This window comes from Canis lupus, chromosome 11 (genome assembly GCF_011100685.1).
Source record: "Canis lupus familiaris isolate Mischka breed German Shepherd chromosome 11, alternate assembly UU_Cfam_GSD_1.0, whole genome shotgun sequence".
NCBI classification, from domain to species: Eukaryota; Metazoa; Chordata; class Mammalia; order Carnivora; family Canidae; genus Canis; species Canis lupus.
Genome location: NC_049232.1, coordinates 33,882,826 through 33,899,938, shown reverse-complemented (window position 1 = coordinate 33,899,938; position 17,113 = coordinate 33,882,826). Strand labels below are relative to the sequence as shown.

General features: G+C 37.1%; 1 protein-coding gene across 13 annotated transcripts in view; it reads left to right on the top strand.

The window, feature by feature from the left end:
- Positions 1-17,113, top strand: part of MPDZ (multiple PDZ domain crumbs cell polarity complex component) — a 161,420-nt gene that overhangs the window by 10,726 nt on the left and 133,581 nt on the right. For all 13 annotated transcript variants that reach the window (XM_038552398.1, XM_038552394.1, XM_038552393.1 and 10 more), the window contains exon 2: positions 15,565-15,643. In XM_038552398.1, the coding sequence (XP_038408326.1) occupies positions 15,628-15,643 (16 nt within the window). In that variant the 5' untranslated portion in view covers positions 15,565-15,627. The remainder of the gene's footprint in view (positions 1-15,564; positions 15,644-17,113) is intronic.

The following is a 17,113-nucleotide window of genomic DNA, read 5'->3' as shown; positions in this document are numbered from 1 at the left end:
ACTGGTTTCCACTAAAATGAGAGCTCAAAAGTTAGGTACCTGTCTATATTTTGCTTTACCATATGCTTCAGTGATAGAGGCAGATATGGACTTTGGCGGGGCTTAACGTTTGTAGAATTTGAGATGGCCCTCTTTAATAAAAAAAATAAAATTATGAATGCAAAAGTAGTTGCAAAAGCCCCTATTTATTTGAATGAGAATGGAAGGATCTTTTGCGAGTATATCATGCTAAATATGTGTGTACTTATCTTAATCTTGCTGAAGCAGGGACACCTGGGTGGCTCAACAGTTGAGCCTCTGCCTTCGGCTCAGGGCATAATCCTGGAGTTCCAGGATCGAGTCCTGCATGGGGCTCCCTGCATGGAGCCTGCTTCTCCCTCTGCCTGTATCTATGCCTCTCTCTCTCTCTCTCTCTGTGTCTCTCATGAATAAATAAATAAAATCTTAAAAAAAAATCTTGCTGAATCAATGCTGTGTTTTGTATAGTTTTTTTTTTTGCTGTTGATTTTCTTAAAATTAGGAAACATTATCAGCCATTCTGATGCTGATACTGCTGATAATAATGCTGCTGCCAAATGCTCCTACGGCACTTCCATTTTCTACATACTTACACATACTTTATCTTACAGGATTTTGACAACTGAGTCATAAGGAAAGTGACTCAGACTTAATGATCTTTACTACGTTTGGCTATTTGGTGGGTGATAGAAGAGAGAGCTGAACTTCTTCCTTTGAGATCAGATTTCACTTTGGTGGGGGAAATGATTCCATTCTTCCTGTGCTTCTGTGACCTCAGACTGTTCCACCTCCTGTGAGGCTGGTGAATGCTCAGTACTTCTCTGAGAGTTTTGTAAAGATCTTGCTGCCTCTCTCTTTTCCATTTCAGCTTCCTCACTTCATATTTTTTTTTCTTCCTTTCCTGCCCTGTTTATCTGTGTCTTGCAGTACATCAATCTGTTCTTTCTTCATCCTGTCTTCCCTGGTAGATGACATTTTACCTTTACGAGTCAGTTCTTTGACAAAGCTGACTTTTAAGAGTTTGAAACGATTGGATTCATTTCTACTTCTTTGAAGTATCGTAGGGGGTAATTTCAGGGATATTCAATAGCACAAACAGTATAGTTTTCAGCAATGAGAACATAAGTGTCCTAAAAGCTGTGTACTTTCTTTTTTGCACTTTGCAGGGTCCCAATTCAGACATATCAATTGTCATTTGTGTTAAGGAGTTACTGATTTAATAAGCCTGATTAATCCGAGAGCAAATTGGAAATAGCAAAATGGAGAAATTAGGGTCCAGACACTAAGAGAAGACAAGATAATAATAGCAATAGTTTTTGGTATGCTTATTATTTATTTCCAGGCACTTTGCATGTTATTGTTAATGCCCACTGTACAGCAGCAGCTCAGGATCTCACAATAATAATATAGTAGAGTTTTTTAAGTGAGCTTTATAAGGCAGCCTGGAAACTCTGAAAGCATAGATGCCTGGGGCTACATAATCTGAAGGTAAATAATTATTTCCTTACCTGTAGTAGTAGTGTTAAAGCACAGAGCTATATGGTGGAAAGTTCTTGGTTTTGCTATCAATCAGACTTGGGTTGACTTTAAAGAATAGTTCTATTACTTCACAGCCTTTGTGAATGTGGGTGAAAACACTTTATCGTTCTGATCCTCAATTTTCTTATTTAAAAATGTGTGTATCTAATATGAAGCTCTTGGTAGGATTAAAGGAGATGCATGTGTGTGAAGCATATATGCTCTGTTTAAGAAGACAGGGATATAGGGAAGCTATTTCATAGATAGTTTGATTTCATACAGTGAAAATAATGTTAGTTTATTGCCTAAAAAAGTCACTCATGGAGACTATTTAATTCCATGGAAGAATTACTGTTATAGTAGATGCAATAGCAATCAATTCTTATATGCAGTTTTATTATTGGTTTTTACTGAATAGCATTTTTAAAGGTCCAAATAACAAATTATTGCTTTAATTTGTAGATTACACCAAGCTTACATTTTAGACATCAATAGTGAATATATATTTAGAAACTTTGCCTCTTGAAGGGGATGTTTGAGGGTCAGTTTATATCTGAGGAATAAAGTTGCCTTTTTTTTTTTAATCAGCAAAATGACATAGAAAATTTAACAGTTACTTAGGGAATCTAGTAACAGACATCCAATCTGATTGAATAAGCTTTTAAGCCTATTATTTCTTCCTTCTTCTCTGTCCCGAAATCCTCTTGTAGCTGAATTAGATTACTTTGGCTGATACTTTCAGATAATTATTGCTGTTTTATTACGTAGACTTTTCAGTACCCCTACGTCATAATGGCTGTGGAATATGATTGCTTAATAAAAATCTGAGTTATGTGACCTTGAGAAAGTTAGTAATCTCTTTGGCCTTCTACTTCCACATATGAAAATGTGTTGTTACCAAGTTATGGGAAGAGTAAAAGTGCATGGAATGTTTTACATCTTCAAATAATATATTTGAAATTATGAAGCACTAATAGTTGTAAAAAATGCATTGATTTCTTCTTCAGGCTGAATTTAAGGGTTCTGAATTGCTCCATGAAAAGAATTGCAAAAATGGACACAGAGAAGGCATGATCTTTGGCCATGCCTTTTCAGTACATGCATGGTACTTCTCTGTACAAAGAGCTGGCAATGAAACCAATAGGGCATGTGGACTACTGGTCACCCCACACCTGGGACATGGGAGAAAATCAGGCACGTTAAATACCACTCTAATATGCTGTTCTCTTCCCAGAGGATTTCCTATCAGAAATGTGAGCCTGCCCTTTTCTGAGTGAAATTTGTAATCTTAATCCCTATTCCTATCCAAATTCAGCAGAGGGAATTCATGAGGGCCACAAACTGAATTTAGGAGGCACTGATTGATGGGGAGGAATAATAATATCTAATTATGTATAGTACTTAAAACTCTGTAACAGCCAAGTAGGCGATATGATAGATGATAGTACTCATAATTTTCGTAGAAAAGCTTCCCAAACAGAAGAAACAATTAGGAACAATAATGGTGAAATGGCAGGAGTAAAAGTTATTTGAAAAGTAATGGAGAAATGCCCTAGAAAATGGACCTTGGGTGAGGAGCATGAACTTGAGATAGTTGGCTGGGGAGATGCGCTGAAGCAGCAGTTATAATACTGTGTGTCGTGCGGCCCCCTTCCTCCCTTTCCACAGTTTTGTCTGTATTGAAAAGGTTGTCTCTATACTGTCCTTTAGGGCTTTACCCTGAGGAATTGTTCAGTCGCAACAGACAAAGCCCTGTATGGTTCGCCTCAGGTATCATCATTGAGATCTCACAAACTCAATGAAAGTCCAGTCTCTGAGAGGACAGCCGAGAGATGACAGGTATCTTCTGTACTGTCACCTGCTCCTGCAGGTGATAAGTCCTAACAGCAGCTCCTGGCCGTGATTCAGGGTCCCACGGGGACACTTCGAGTACCTGTGCTTCTTCTAAGCATCAAGGATACAGTTTGCTGGGGGCCCACGGGAGAATTGCCTCATTCCAGGCAGGCAAAAGGGCAGGAGGCGGGAGCCTGAAGTAATTTCTCTGGAGAATTTGTTGCCTGTGCAGGAATTGCTCCTGAGAATTCTGGCACAAAGTTAATCCTTCTGTGTGTTTTCAGTTTACCTCAAAAATTATGTGACCACAGTGAGTGTGTTATGAGCAGGTGCCCCTGGAGTTGGATGCCAGCCTGTTGTTCCCCAGCAAGGGCAGCCCTGGGAGGAATCCCCCTACCTGGTTCTGTCCAAGAAATATGCTGACCTGTTGCATTTTGGTCCTTAACACTGAAAATATCGTAGCAAACAGTGGCAAATTGCCCAACAATCTAAATTTCTCTGAGTTTAACTAGGGAGTGGGAGAGCAGAAGAGGCTACATGTGCATCCTCAGAGGCATCTAAATCTTTTCCCTGGGTCACCGTGTTTGGTGTAAGGTAACAATTTTAGAGGGAGGGTCCTTGTGCTTATAGGGAAATACTAAGAGCATTATGGATGGAAAATATGTAAAAAAGGGTGCCTGGAAAGAAGGTATTGTGGAGTCCATAGTTCTCCTATGTGTATGTGTACATGTGTCTTGGTGTGTTTTTTTTTTTTTTTTTAATTATAAGTGAGGGTGAAAAGAAAGGAAATAAATATAATACAATAGACTATAAACAGAATTGATTTGTCTAATATATTTAAAAGGAAAGAAAGTTCAGCCTTTCAGATAATCAGTTGAGTAATAGTAGCAGCCTAAGGTTCTAATCCCAGACACACCAGTGATCTGTTACGTAACCATGCCTCCGTGAGCGTTAGCATGTCTCTGAGCTACAAGTTTTTTGTTCCTTTCAACACTAACATTGACTTGAGTGTGAGCAGTAAATAGGAGAGATTAACTCAAGGGCATCACAAAATATAATTTAAGTGTGTAATTCTGGAAGCGGCCATGAATGTGGTGTCTTTATAACGTTAACTATCTGTGTGGTTTAGAGAATCTGCAGTTAAGGATGGAACATGCATACTCTTTTGAAAGGACAGTGAGCCCCTTTATCTCCAGCCAACAGTCTTAAAAATAAAAGGAAGTCGCTTTCAATACAAAAATAAGTTTAATGAACATGTTAGTATAAATATATTGTGTGAGTATACCTATAATAAAATATTCCAACTTGTGAATTATATGTATTTTCCTTTTCCGTAGGGTTTTTTTCCCCCTATTAGGAAATTACTATATAAAGGAATGAGCTCATATTATTTTCACCAAAACTTGTTTAGAGTTTGTGGATATTCTTGGTCAAAGTAATAATCTTGATTTATGTCTACATAATTATGGATTAATTTGCCATTTCTCTGTTTTATAGCATTAACTTAGATATGTCACTGTTCATTCTATTGTTACTTGAATGTACATGAAAGATAAATAAGTTTTCTCTTAATCAAAACAGATTTATATTTATATTTATGTGTACTCTTGGGTTCACTCATCATTTCCAGAGGTGGGGATTTTGGTCTGTACTGTAGAAGTAGAACAGCAGTGGTCATTTATCACTTCCTGCCTTGCTGCTCTCTCTCTCACACACAGAGTGGGCTAATCCAGAACCATAAGCTTCTCTTCTAAGGCTCTTACCTAAAATGGCTTGGTAAAACTAGCAGCTCAGTAACCATCAGTAAATCAGAATAAAGCTTTGTTTTTAAAATAAAAATTTTGTAAATAAAAATTCCTTATGAGATATTAATTTTGAAGAAATATTTTCATAGCATTTCATTTCCTTTTTTTGGAGTTATCTAGCCTGAAACAATTATTTTTCTGGCAGCATTAACCAGTGGCATTTTTTTTTCCCAAGAAATTTCATAGTTTGAAGTGAAACCTTTTTTTTTTCTTCCTGGGAAGAATGATAGGATTTAAAAAATATTGTAAATTATGAAGAAGGAGACAATCTTCTCTAGTTCTATTCTCCATAATTAGATATTAACATTTTCACATGTTTACTTGCCCATCTGTTATTTTTCTAATATTTATTATGAAAAATTTCAAATGTACATTTTACAATGTACCTATTACAATAAATTATTATTCAGAGAATCCTCATGTATCAATCCGTTTTAACAGCCTTTTGTTCATGACCAGTCCTGTTGCTTCTGTCCTTTTATTTTTTCGAAGCAGATACTAAACATTTAATCATTTTATCCATAAATATTTCAGCCCAGTTACTTTTTACATGCAAAATTCAAAAACATTCTAAAAGTTATAGTTTCCTTATGTGACTCATTAAGCAAGTCATTAATTCAAGCCATGCCTGAATTCAAAAGGACAGAGATATACATATAATCATTCAACAGAGAGAGGTCCTTCAAAAAGGGTTAAGAAATCTAGACAAACAGTACTATAATCTACCATTCGTATTATGCACAAGGCTCTCTTCATCTATATTTATAACAATCTTATAGGGCAGGTGCTGTAATTACCCCATTTTAGAGATGAAGAAATGGAGACTCAGATTCATGACTTTCTTGAAAGTCACATAGTTGAGTAGTAGCCAACCTGGGATTTAGAACCCAACCAGTGTGACTCCAGAGCTTGTGCTCTTAAACACTATACTATTGCCATTGACGTTGGGCTTTTCATCAAACCCATGGATACTACTCTTTAGCCTTAGCCCAAAATGGGTAATTTAAATAGGCTATGAAAAAATTGGTTATACCAAAGACTGTGACTCCAGAGGAGACTTCAGTATAATTCCAATGTGCTGGGACGCCTGGGTGGCTTAGTGGTTGAGTGTCTGCCTTCAGCTCAGGTCATGATCCTGGGGTCCTGGGATTGAGTCCTGCATTAGACTCCCTGCAAGGAGCCTGTTTCTCCCTCTGTCTATGTCTCTGCCTTTCTCTGTGTGTGTCTCATGAATAAATAAATAAAATCTTAAAAAAAAAATAAAAGTTATAGTTTCCTCAAAAAAAAAAATACAGAAAGCTTATTAAAGTTCCCTTTTGATCTCTCCCTGATCTGAGACTACCGTTTTCATCTGTCTACCTCTAAAAGTAACTGCTGCTATAATCAATTATAGAATGTATCCTTTTAACTCATTGTTGAATATGATGAAAGTATGTATATACTTATTTATATGTAAGCAAATATTGTTATTTTATGTATTTTTAAAAATGCAGGCAAACAGTATCAAACTATTCTGCAACTCAATTTCATTTTCGAAATCTGGATTATGAATTTACTCTGAGTCTAACCGATTCATATTTATTGTGAATACAGATGTTTGGACTTATTTTAGTCTCCTTGTTTTGTATTTTTTGTTGACTGTGTCTTTTCCTTTTCTCCTTTTCTATTTGTCCCCAGCATCTTTTAGATTGCTTGAATATTCTCTGTTACACATTTTTTTCCCTCCTGGTTTATAAATTATAGATTTCATTTCTGGTTTTTGTGTCTGTGTTACTTTAATTTTTTAATGGGCATATTTGGCTTGCTTTTCTAGTGAAGTTTGAAAGGAAAGTATTTCTATTCTCCTATGACTGAAATTTGTTAGCCAGAAGTATTTTAATTATTTGTTAATGTTTTTCACAGTTACTATGGTTTCATTGATAGAATGAAACCTTGTCAGTTAGGTCTCACATACATTTTTCAACAACGGATTTGTTTTGTTTGGTTGGAACCTAGTGGCTTTTGTCAGGCTGTGATTAAAACTGAATACTTCATGATGTTTTATTCACCTGCCATAGTAGCTGCTTCCCTGTGCCTTGTTTTTCTGATGTAGCTATCCTCCCTGTGAGGTTGTTAATTATTTCAGTGGTCTTATTAAAGTTAGCTTTGCCTGTAAGCTCCCTCAAATCTTTATGGAAAGTAGAATGTCCAAGTGAAGTAGTTAAAGGAACAAGGCACTTCTTAAGCAGAGTGCTTGAAGGGGTTGGTGTATTTGGGGTGTGATAGTGTGATGCTGTACTCAAACAGACTCCGAATAGTTAGGTGTGTTTGAATGCAATCAACAGAGCCTCTTACAAATGATCTCTGTCAAAATGGAGTTCACCGTAAGAATGGATGTCAGTGACTATGTATCTTAGGGACCAGTGATTCTATTTACCTCTCATTGGCTGTGTTGGATCTCCCTGAGGAATACCTGCTACTCTCATGATGTCAGCTGTGTTCTGTCTCTATCAGCTGATTTTTGTTGCTCTAATAACTCAGGCTTGTGCCCTATCTTATCTTCACTTATCTTTCTATTTTCAACTATATCTTCACCGCTATTTGTTTATTCTTGCAATGTTTTTCTTCTTCAGGTCCCAAGAGAGAGTCTAGCCTAGTTCTACATTGCCAGTCAGCACTTAGATTATCTTCCTTTGAGTGAGGATCCCAACCATTGTTCTCCTGATTATGGTTGGAAGAGAGGAATGTAGCATCGTGTGTAGTAGTATATTCCTTGCAACAGGGGCAGTGGGAAAGTTGAAATCTATATTGGTCACTTTGGGCTGTCATAACAAATACCATAGACTAGGTGTCTTAAACAACAGAAATTTAATTCCTCATGGTTCTGGAGGCTAGAAAATCCAACATCAAGGTCTGGCAGGGTTTGATTTCTGATAAAAACTCTCTTCCTGGCTTGTTGATAGTCACCTTCTCACTGTGTCCTTACATGGCTTTTCTTTGGTACTTGCATGTGAAAAGAGGGAGAGAGGGAGTGAGGAAGTGATAACTAGCTATTCCTCTTGGATCAATCCTATTGAATTAGGACAATTTTCCTTATGACCTCATTTAACCTTAAGTACATCCTAAAAGCCCTGTATCCTTCACATTGAAGGTTATAGCTTCAACATCTGAATTCGGGGGGGTGGGGGGGGATACAGTTCAGTCCATAGCAGCATTGTAAAGTACTAGAACTCAGCCTTTTAAACTTTTGCCCAGGACACATCTTTATTTCTGGAATGGTCATACCATTGCCCTCTTCTGATGTTCTCTTGGTGATTGGTATTCCCATCTAGTCATAAACTCAAGCGGGAACCTGGGCGCATCCTAGGCTCCTATTGCACATTATCAGGTCTTGTTGCTTATAGCTTTTCATTCTCATTCATTCTTGAATCTATTTCTCATTTGAGTTTATTCACTTTCATGTCTGTTTTTGAAAAACCTCTTAACCTGTCCTTCTTGTTTCTGGTTTCTCTTGTTTTTATAGGTATTCCACACCATTACCAGAGTGATGTTTCTAAAAAATGTTTGACCATGTCACCCACTATACCAAAATAAACTTTAAAATTTAATGTCTAAACTCCTTAAGAATGGTATGCAGGGCCCTCAGTGATTGAGCCTGTACCTGCATCTCTAGCCCTGTTACTTCTGTCTTTCCTTTTCTCCAGTCTCAATTCAGGAATAATAAATTACCTGTAATGCACAGGAGTTATGTGCTTTTGCCTCGATGTGGGGAGCTCTCATCATTCCTGCTATGATTCCCACCTGTTTTTCAGGACTGTGCAGAGGTCCAGGAAACTTTGTCTCCAGGAAGCTTTCCCTTTCTCTTCAGTTTGAGTTTGGTGCTTTGCCTTTGTCATTTGTATTTTTAAATGTCTGCTTATATGCTTTATCCTTCTATTCACTTGGCCCATGAAATCCTAGACCATGTCTTCATTTTTCTGATTCTGCCACCCAACAACATGCTAGTCACATAGGTGTCCCATGTATTGTTGAATCAGTAAATAAAAGAATTGAGTTCTTTGAGTTTGCATTGCAGCAAACTCAAAGGTATACCCCTTCTGGCCTTAAAAACTTTTTTCTAGATCTCTCTCGAGGCAAGGGAAGCAAAAGCAAAAGTAAACTACTGGGACTTCATGAAAATAAAAAACTTCTGTACAACAAAATAAATGATCAACAAAACTAAAAGACAACCTATGGAATGGGAGAAAATACTTGCAAATGACATATCTGATTAAGGGTTAGTATCCAAAATATACAAAGAACTTATAAGACTCACTACCCCCAAAACAAATAATCCAATTAAAAATGGACGGAAGACATGAACAGACATTTCTTTGAAGAAGACATCCTGATAGCCAACTGACACATGAGAAGATGTTCAGCATCATTCACCATTGGGGAAATGCAAATCAAAAGTACAGTGAGGAAAAAAAAAGTACAGTGAGATATTTCACATCTGTCAGAATGGTTAAATCAACAACACAAGAAAGAACAGGCGTTGGCGGTGATGTGTAGAAAAAGGAATACTTGCGCATGTTTGGTGGGAATGAACATTGGTGTAGCCACTATGGAAAACAGGAAGGAGGTTCCTCAAAAAGTTAAAAATAGAACAACTTTATGATCCAGCAATGGCAGTACTGGGTATTTACCCAAAGAATACAAAAACACTAATTCTAAAGGGATACATGCACTTGGCTGTTTATAACAGTATTATTTATAATCACCAAGGTATTGAAGGAGTTCAGGTGTCCATGGGTTGATGAATGGATAAAGAAGATGTGGTATATATATACAATGGAATATTAGCTATAAAACAATGGAATCTTACCATTTGCAATGACATGGATGGAGCTAGAAAGTATAATGCTAAGTGAAATAAGTCAGAGAAAAACAAATACCATACGATTTCACTCATGTGGAATTAGAGAAACAACAAATGAGCTAAGGGAAAGAAAGACAAATCAAGGAACATACTCTTAATTATAGAGAATGAATTGATGGTTACAAAAGGGGTAGGGGTGAGGGATGGGTTAAATAGATGATGGTTGGCAGCCCGGGTGGCGCAGCGGTTTAGCGCCGCCTGCAGCCCAGGGTGTGATCCTGGAGACCCGGGGTCAAGTCCCACATCAGGCTCCTTGCATGGACCCTGCTTCTCCCTCTGCCTGTGTCTCTGCCTCTCTCTCCTCTCTCCTCTCTCCTCTCCCCTCTCACCTCTCCCCTCTCCCCTCTCCCCTCTCCCCTCTCCTCTCTCCTCTCTCCTCTCTCTCCTCTCCCCTCCCCTCCCCTCCCCTCCCCTCTCCTCTCCTCTCCCTCATGAATAAATAAATAAATAAATCTTTAAAAAATAGATGATGGCAATTAAGGAGTGTACTTGTCTTGATGAGCACTGCTTGATGTGTGGAATTGTGGAATCTCTCTATTATACACCTGAAACTAATACAATACGGTACATTAACTAACTGGAATTTAAATAAAAACTTTAAAAACACACACACAAGATAAAGTTGTACCTCTTTTACAGTTAGAATTGTTTAAGATAAATAGAAAATTTTATACATTTGGGACAGTTTCTCTTTCTGGGTTATTTTTAGCAGAAAACCTATTTTCACTTGTTAGTTTCCATATAATCTGCATTGGGCAGAATGATCTGTTTTATGTTTGAAGCACTCATTCTATACTACTTACAATCTGTGCCCACACATTACCAGTACAACTTGTTGAAAAGTACATGATTAGTCAATTAATCAATTCCTATTTCTAAATAAAACCAAATTTGATTTGATTTTTATCCCCTTCTGAAACTGGCATTATCGACTAGTTGAACAGTCATTGGGTCACAGCTAAAATCTTTGGAGATTTGCAAAGGACTTGGCAACTCTGTCATTATGTTAATGTTCTACAAGAAGCATAAAGTCTTTAAATTAAAAAGGATTTTTAAAATTTGATTTTTTCCCCAAGGTAATATATACATAAATAGAGTTGCCATGTAAAATAATGGATGCCTGAATTGAATAGATAATCAGCAAATTAACATTTAGTTATAAGTATATGCCAAGTATTGCATAGGATATGCTTATACTGAAACATTAATTCATTTATTTGAAATTCAAATTTATTTGAATTTTTCTGTATCCTGTATTTTTATTTGCTAAATCTGCCAATGTTATATTGATATAAAATTTAAAATACCAAAAAAAAAAAATCCACTGCAAAATAAGTTTCTCTTAATGTCCCATAGCCCCTTAAATCCCACTCTTAGTGTCTTGGGAAAGCTTGCAGAAATAGTCTGTGCTTTTACAAACATATACATGTTAATTTTATTTACACTACGTTTCCCTATTCTTTTATACAAATTCTAGCAACTTAATACATTGTCTTGCATAGTCTTTTTTTCTTTCATTCAACAGTGTATCCCCACCATATGATTTTTGCAGTACAATATAGAAAATATGATGTGTGATAGAGTGAGTGTGGGCTTTGAATTCAGGCAAAGTTGGATTCAAATCTACACGTTCTGCTTACTAGCTATGTGACGTTGAGTAAGACCGAGTCTCTCCCTTCCTTTGTTGTCTTCTCTGGAAGATAGAATAATATGCAAGGCAGTGGAGAATAATGTGGAGAGCTTCAGGGTCCCTCTCATGATGTAAAGTGTGCAGCTTGCCCTTGCCCAACACTGTAGTGCTTCATAAGTACTGAATTCATTGAGCCATTTATGGTATGTTCTGTAGTTCTAAGTGCCATGGCTCCTGTAACAAGTTCAGTTGTAACCAAGTAGTGATATATCTATAGGAGTATTACATGGGCAGTAACTAGAGAGGCTAGTGTACAGTAGCAATATTTTTGATAGTATTTGAATATATGTATTTTCATTGTGTTGAGGGATTTAGCACCTTGAAATATAACAGCCATGTTTGTTTGCTTTTTTTTTTTTTTAAGATTTTATTTATTTCTTCATGAGAGACACAGAGAGAGAGGCAGAGACACAGGTAGAGGGAGAAGCAGGCTCCATGCAGGGAGCCCGACATGGGACTTGATCCCGGGTCTCCAGGATCATGCCCTGGGCTGAAGGTGGTGCTGAACCGCTGAGCCACTCGGGCTGCCCCAGCCATGTTTTTATTTATTTATTTTTTTTAATATACTTTGAATGTTAATATAAAGAGGCTTCTTTTTTTCTTGGACATTTTTCTTAAAATCTTGTATTTTAAAAGTGGTTTATTAAATATATATACAAACATTATATAAATGGTGACTATTACTGATTTTTCTTTGATGTACCTACGTATGGTTTCTATTAAGTTCTGAGTTGTTCATACCTTTGTATGGATTGTTGGTTATGTTAAGTTGTCTACACCAGTCCATTTCAGACTTCATGCATTTGGGGTCTCTGTTTCTTCCTTTGGTTTCTTCTTGTATAGGGCAAAGTCAGCATACTTTTGAACTTGGAAAGAGGAAGGAGAATGGTAAGGTGAATCTTCCTCCTGTTGACAGGCAGCATGTTGTAGAAGTTAAATTGTTAATTGGCTCTGGAGCCAAACTGCCTGGGTTCGCCTCTGGCTCCATCATATACTGGTGGTTTTGACTACTGGTAAGCACCTCTTTCAGTGCCTCAATTTTCTTGTTTGTAAAGTGAGTGGATAGCATGAAGATTAAAGATCTTAGATGGATACTATGTTTAGAGTGGTGCCCAGGACATGGTGGCTGTTAGATGTTTGCTGTTACCAGCCTTCTGCCCCAGCATTAGTGTTGCTACTTGTCCTCATCTCATTTCCTCTCTTTGCTGCGCCTCTGACTCATCATCTTCACTGCTAGCCCAGATTGTCCAGAACAGCCCTGAGAACTTGACCTTCTTCAGACATGTATTGGATCTTCTTTACGTCTTACCCATTGGCCATGACCCTCTGTTATCACCCAGGTACCCTCCTGTATCCGCATGGTGTTGAGGGGGGGTGAAGAGGGAAAGTTGGTGGGGTGAGAAGAATTCATGCAATTTGATACATGTGAACTCCATCTCTCCAGATCAAAAAGTCTGGTTACAAATGAGTTTCTTTATTGTTAGAGCTGAATACTTGGGATAGGGTATAGTCATGGAAAGGAAACGATTTTTTTAAACATCTTGTCTCTTTGTCATGGCTACTAATTATAAAATCTGGAAAACCTCAAAAAAACTACATATATTTATTTTAGGGACATCAGAGTAGAGCAGAGAAACTGAAACTCATTTTTTTTTTTTTTTAATATCTGAAATCCAGAGGAATGGAGCTCTCATCTGGCAGCTATGTCTGATTTGCAGTTGAATGGGGCTTTTTTTTTTTCCTTAAAAAAAAAAACCAAAAAACCAAAAAAAAAAAAAAAAAAAAAAACCCTTTATGATAAGAGTTTCTCTGGAGAAAAAAAAGTAATTCTCTTTTCACATAATCGACTTGTAGGTGAACTTTGGGATGACAGTGTTTTTCTCAGTGGGGAATTGCTTACTATGTACTTTCTCTGCAGGCTCCTCATAAATCAGTGGGTCTCTGAAGCCATAGGCCACTTCCCCCTCCAGGTCATGAATACTGCTTGTCTTTCTGAGTTAATTTTTCAAAGAGGAAAGAAGATAGAGCTGACTTTATTGTGCCTAGCAAGCACTCATGTGTATAGTTTTATCCTTTTAAAACTTTGAGTGTCACTCATTTGTGGTTAGAGTTTTGTATTTCAGGAGAGACAGCGACTTGGCGGGGCATCACATCTGGTAAGGGGGTCAAGCTGAAATGTTCCTTCAGGGGATCAGAATTCCTAGGTGATGCTCTTTCGTTGCTAGTATGCTGCCTCCTGGGCATGTATCAGTTATAGACCTTTCTTATATTGGGGTATCTTTACTTTTATTTGTTAATTGTCGGAAGTTAGTAACTTTTTGAGGGGGGGACCTAATAGTGTGCTATCTTATGAAGTATCCTTGTCAATAAGAATAAAAACAGGACTAGTTTATTTTAAAGATCTCCCTGTATTTTTCCCCCACGAAACCACACAATGCCTAACATTGAAATGCTCAACTGCATGGGCTCAGCATTATTCCTGAATACACATTTTACCATGTGAATTATACTACGAGCTAGAAATCTGTGTGCTTTTTCTCATGGATCACAGTATACCCAGTGAATACGTTTCCTAGGAAACTAAGGTTCAAGTGTTAGGCCCTTTGCCCATACCTTTAAATACCTAGGTTATTTAAATTTCAATTCCAAATTAGAGCCGATGCCCTCTTTTCTGGATATCAGGGCATTTTATAAAGCAAGTGCCAGTAGTAGAGCCTTTTGGCTATTTGAAATGGAGTTGATGTTTTAAATAGTATATTCTGAATTGGGGTAAGGAACTGTTTTCTGTTATTACATAGAGCTAATCACAGGCATTGGTGGATGGTGTGTGTATCTGGTCATATGCATCATGTACTTCCTTTTGTCCCAAATGCATTTTCTATTGAAGAGACAACAGGGGCAACTTGTTCCTTCTCAGGCAAATCCTGTTTCATCTTCTAAAAGTGAGGAAATCAGGCTGTAGATTTTTTTTTTCTCCATTGAAGGAATGGCTGAGGTTTTTCTGCAAGGCAGAGGACAGGTTTGACCAAGCAGAGAATATATAAATTGTTGGATGTCAAGGATTAATGATTAGCGATTTGGACTTTGTCATTGGAAATCTGTAGCTGATACTTTAAAGAGTTTAGATCTCTCTGGTCAGAGAAAGATGTGTGAGTTGAAGGATTGAGAAAGTTTGCTTTGAATGAGGGAGAAAAGAATATTATAGTCGGGAGAGTGTTTGGAAAACCTTTGAAAACCCTTCTTCCATTTAACACTGTGTTCCCTTTTATTCAGTTTTTCCTCTATGATTTATCAGCTCCCCGTGGTTCACATACTTCATGAGTGTCATAGTTAATTTCTAATTGATATGTGTGCTGTCACCCCAGTTAGGACCATAAGCAGTCAAAGGCAGGATCCCATCTTCTGCTTTTTATGTTTTAATGATTTCTGGCCCAAGACTATCTCATGCAGAGTAAAAGTAAGCTCCTTACCATGTAGGTGAAAATCTGTAAGTGAATTCAAGGTTAGAGTGGTGTGTGTTGAGAAGTTCTCAAATATTTTGGATAGCTATACCACCTTACATAAAACAGATTGTATACCTTTTACCTTACTATGCAAGTATTATCTGTAAATATAAGATAATTTTGAGTAAGTCCTAAAATGATTACTTTTTTGGCCTATAAAGAAAACGACCTTAAATTAACAGGATTTCAATGGTCAAAGGAGTTAGGAGTTATAGTAGCATCAAATGCTTTGTAGAGTATATAGTTTTAATGTTGTGATAAAATATAACCATTCCATTTTACTCCATTTCTCCCCAGAGTTCTGTTTTAGTTGCTGTTTAAGATCGTTGTGGAGAAGAGCACTAAACCTTGGGAAAAAAAATGTTAGAAACTATAGGTAAGACCTATTCCTTCTTATTTTACTAAGAGTCAAAACTTTTTCCCTTGGGGTCTTTGAAATGTTTTTTCTACATAGCAGGATTTTGTCTGGTAGCTTAGTTTTTATAAGTTTTTTCCACTAGCATTATAGCAGGGAACTGTGTTTCTATATTTGGATGATTTAATCTGCAGTGTTATAAAAACAAATCATTTGTAAGCAAAAGATAAAAGCATATGAAATGTTCTACCAATTATGAGTTTTGATGAAATTTAATGTAAACCTCATTCTGATTTATGGACCCACTTCTGGTTAATGGGTGTTTGTGGATAGCACCAGAAAGTTTGACACTATTCTTAATACTGAAAGAAGCTCATTACCTTCTTTACTTGTGGCAGTTGAAATACTACTGAGCTTTGCCTTTAAGTTGATGACGAGCCATAACAATAATAAACATTTAGGCTGACAAACTTTAGTGACGATTTAAGGCAGTTTAATTTTTACATGAGATAATGTAGATTGAAATACCCAAATTTCTGTGTTAATCTTTTTTTCACTGCTCTTCAGTTGTAGAGAAGCTGGTTTGTAGAATGAGTTTCTTGCATATTTCTTGCATATACCCATCCCTTTCCTGGTGGCCTATTGTCTCATGTTTTCCAGGGAAATTTTTGGGTATGACAGTTGGGAGGTATCTGGATTTCACTCTAGTGCCTTGATGATTGTGGCTGGTGCCTTGATACTTGCATGCTTTGGGGAGTAGGATGAAAGTAGGTGGAAGGAAAAGGAAAAGGAGCTATTTTTGTGATAGCAGGAATCATTCATTTTCATTGATGAAAATGCGAGGGTGTGTATTACCGTCATCCCTCATTTTATAGTAAAGTCCTGTACCACAAGGACTCCTACTATCCACAAAGCAGACTGCCTCATAAGGAAGTGGACAGTTGGTCTGGTGCACTTTGGTGAAGTGCTGTCATCATCCAGTGTTCGTTTTAGAAGTTATCGAAGCTATCACCTTCCAATTTTATTTTTTAAATTATTACTGATTTGTGCACCTTTCAAGAATTGAGATGGAAATTAATACTAGATTTGTATTCTGAGATACTGTGGGAAATAAGACCCAGAATAAAATTATCATATCCTTATTTACTTTTAAAATTGTGCTTATGATGGGGCACTTTGATAGCTCAGTTGGTTAAGCATCCAACTTTGATTTTGGTTCATGTCATGATCTCAAGAGTCGTGAGATCTAGACCCCTGCTAGGCTTGCTTAAGATTTTCTCTCTCCTTCTTCCTCTGCCCCTCCCAACTCATGCTCTCTCTCTCTCAAAAAAAAAAAAATGTACAGATGAATAGATACTGTTCAAGTTTTTGTGTGTGTGTGAACGGGTGGTTCACATTAATTCATGCCTTAATTTCCCCATTTCTGTATAACCCTGCATTTGGTTCTATAGAAGTCTCTGTGGTGATAATTCCCACTCTTTGATTACTATC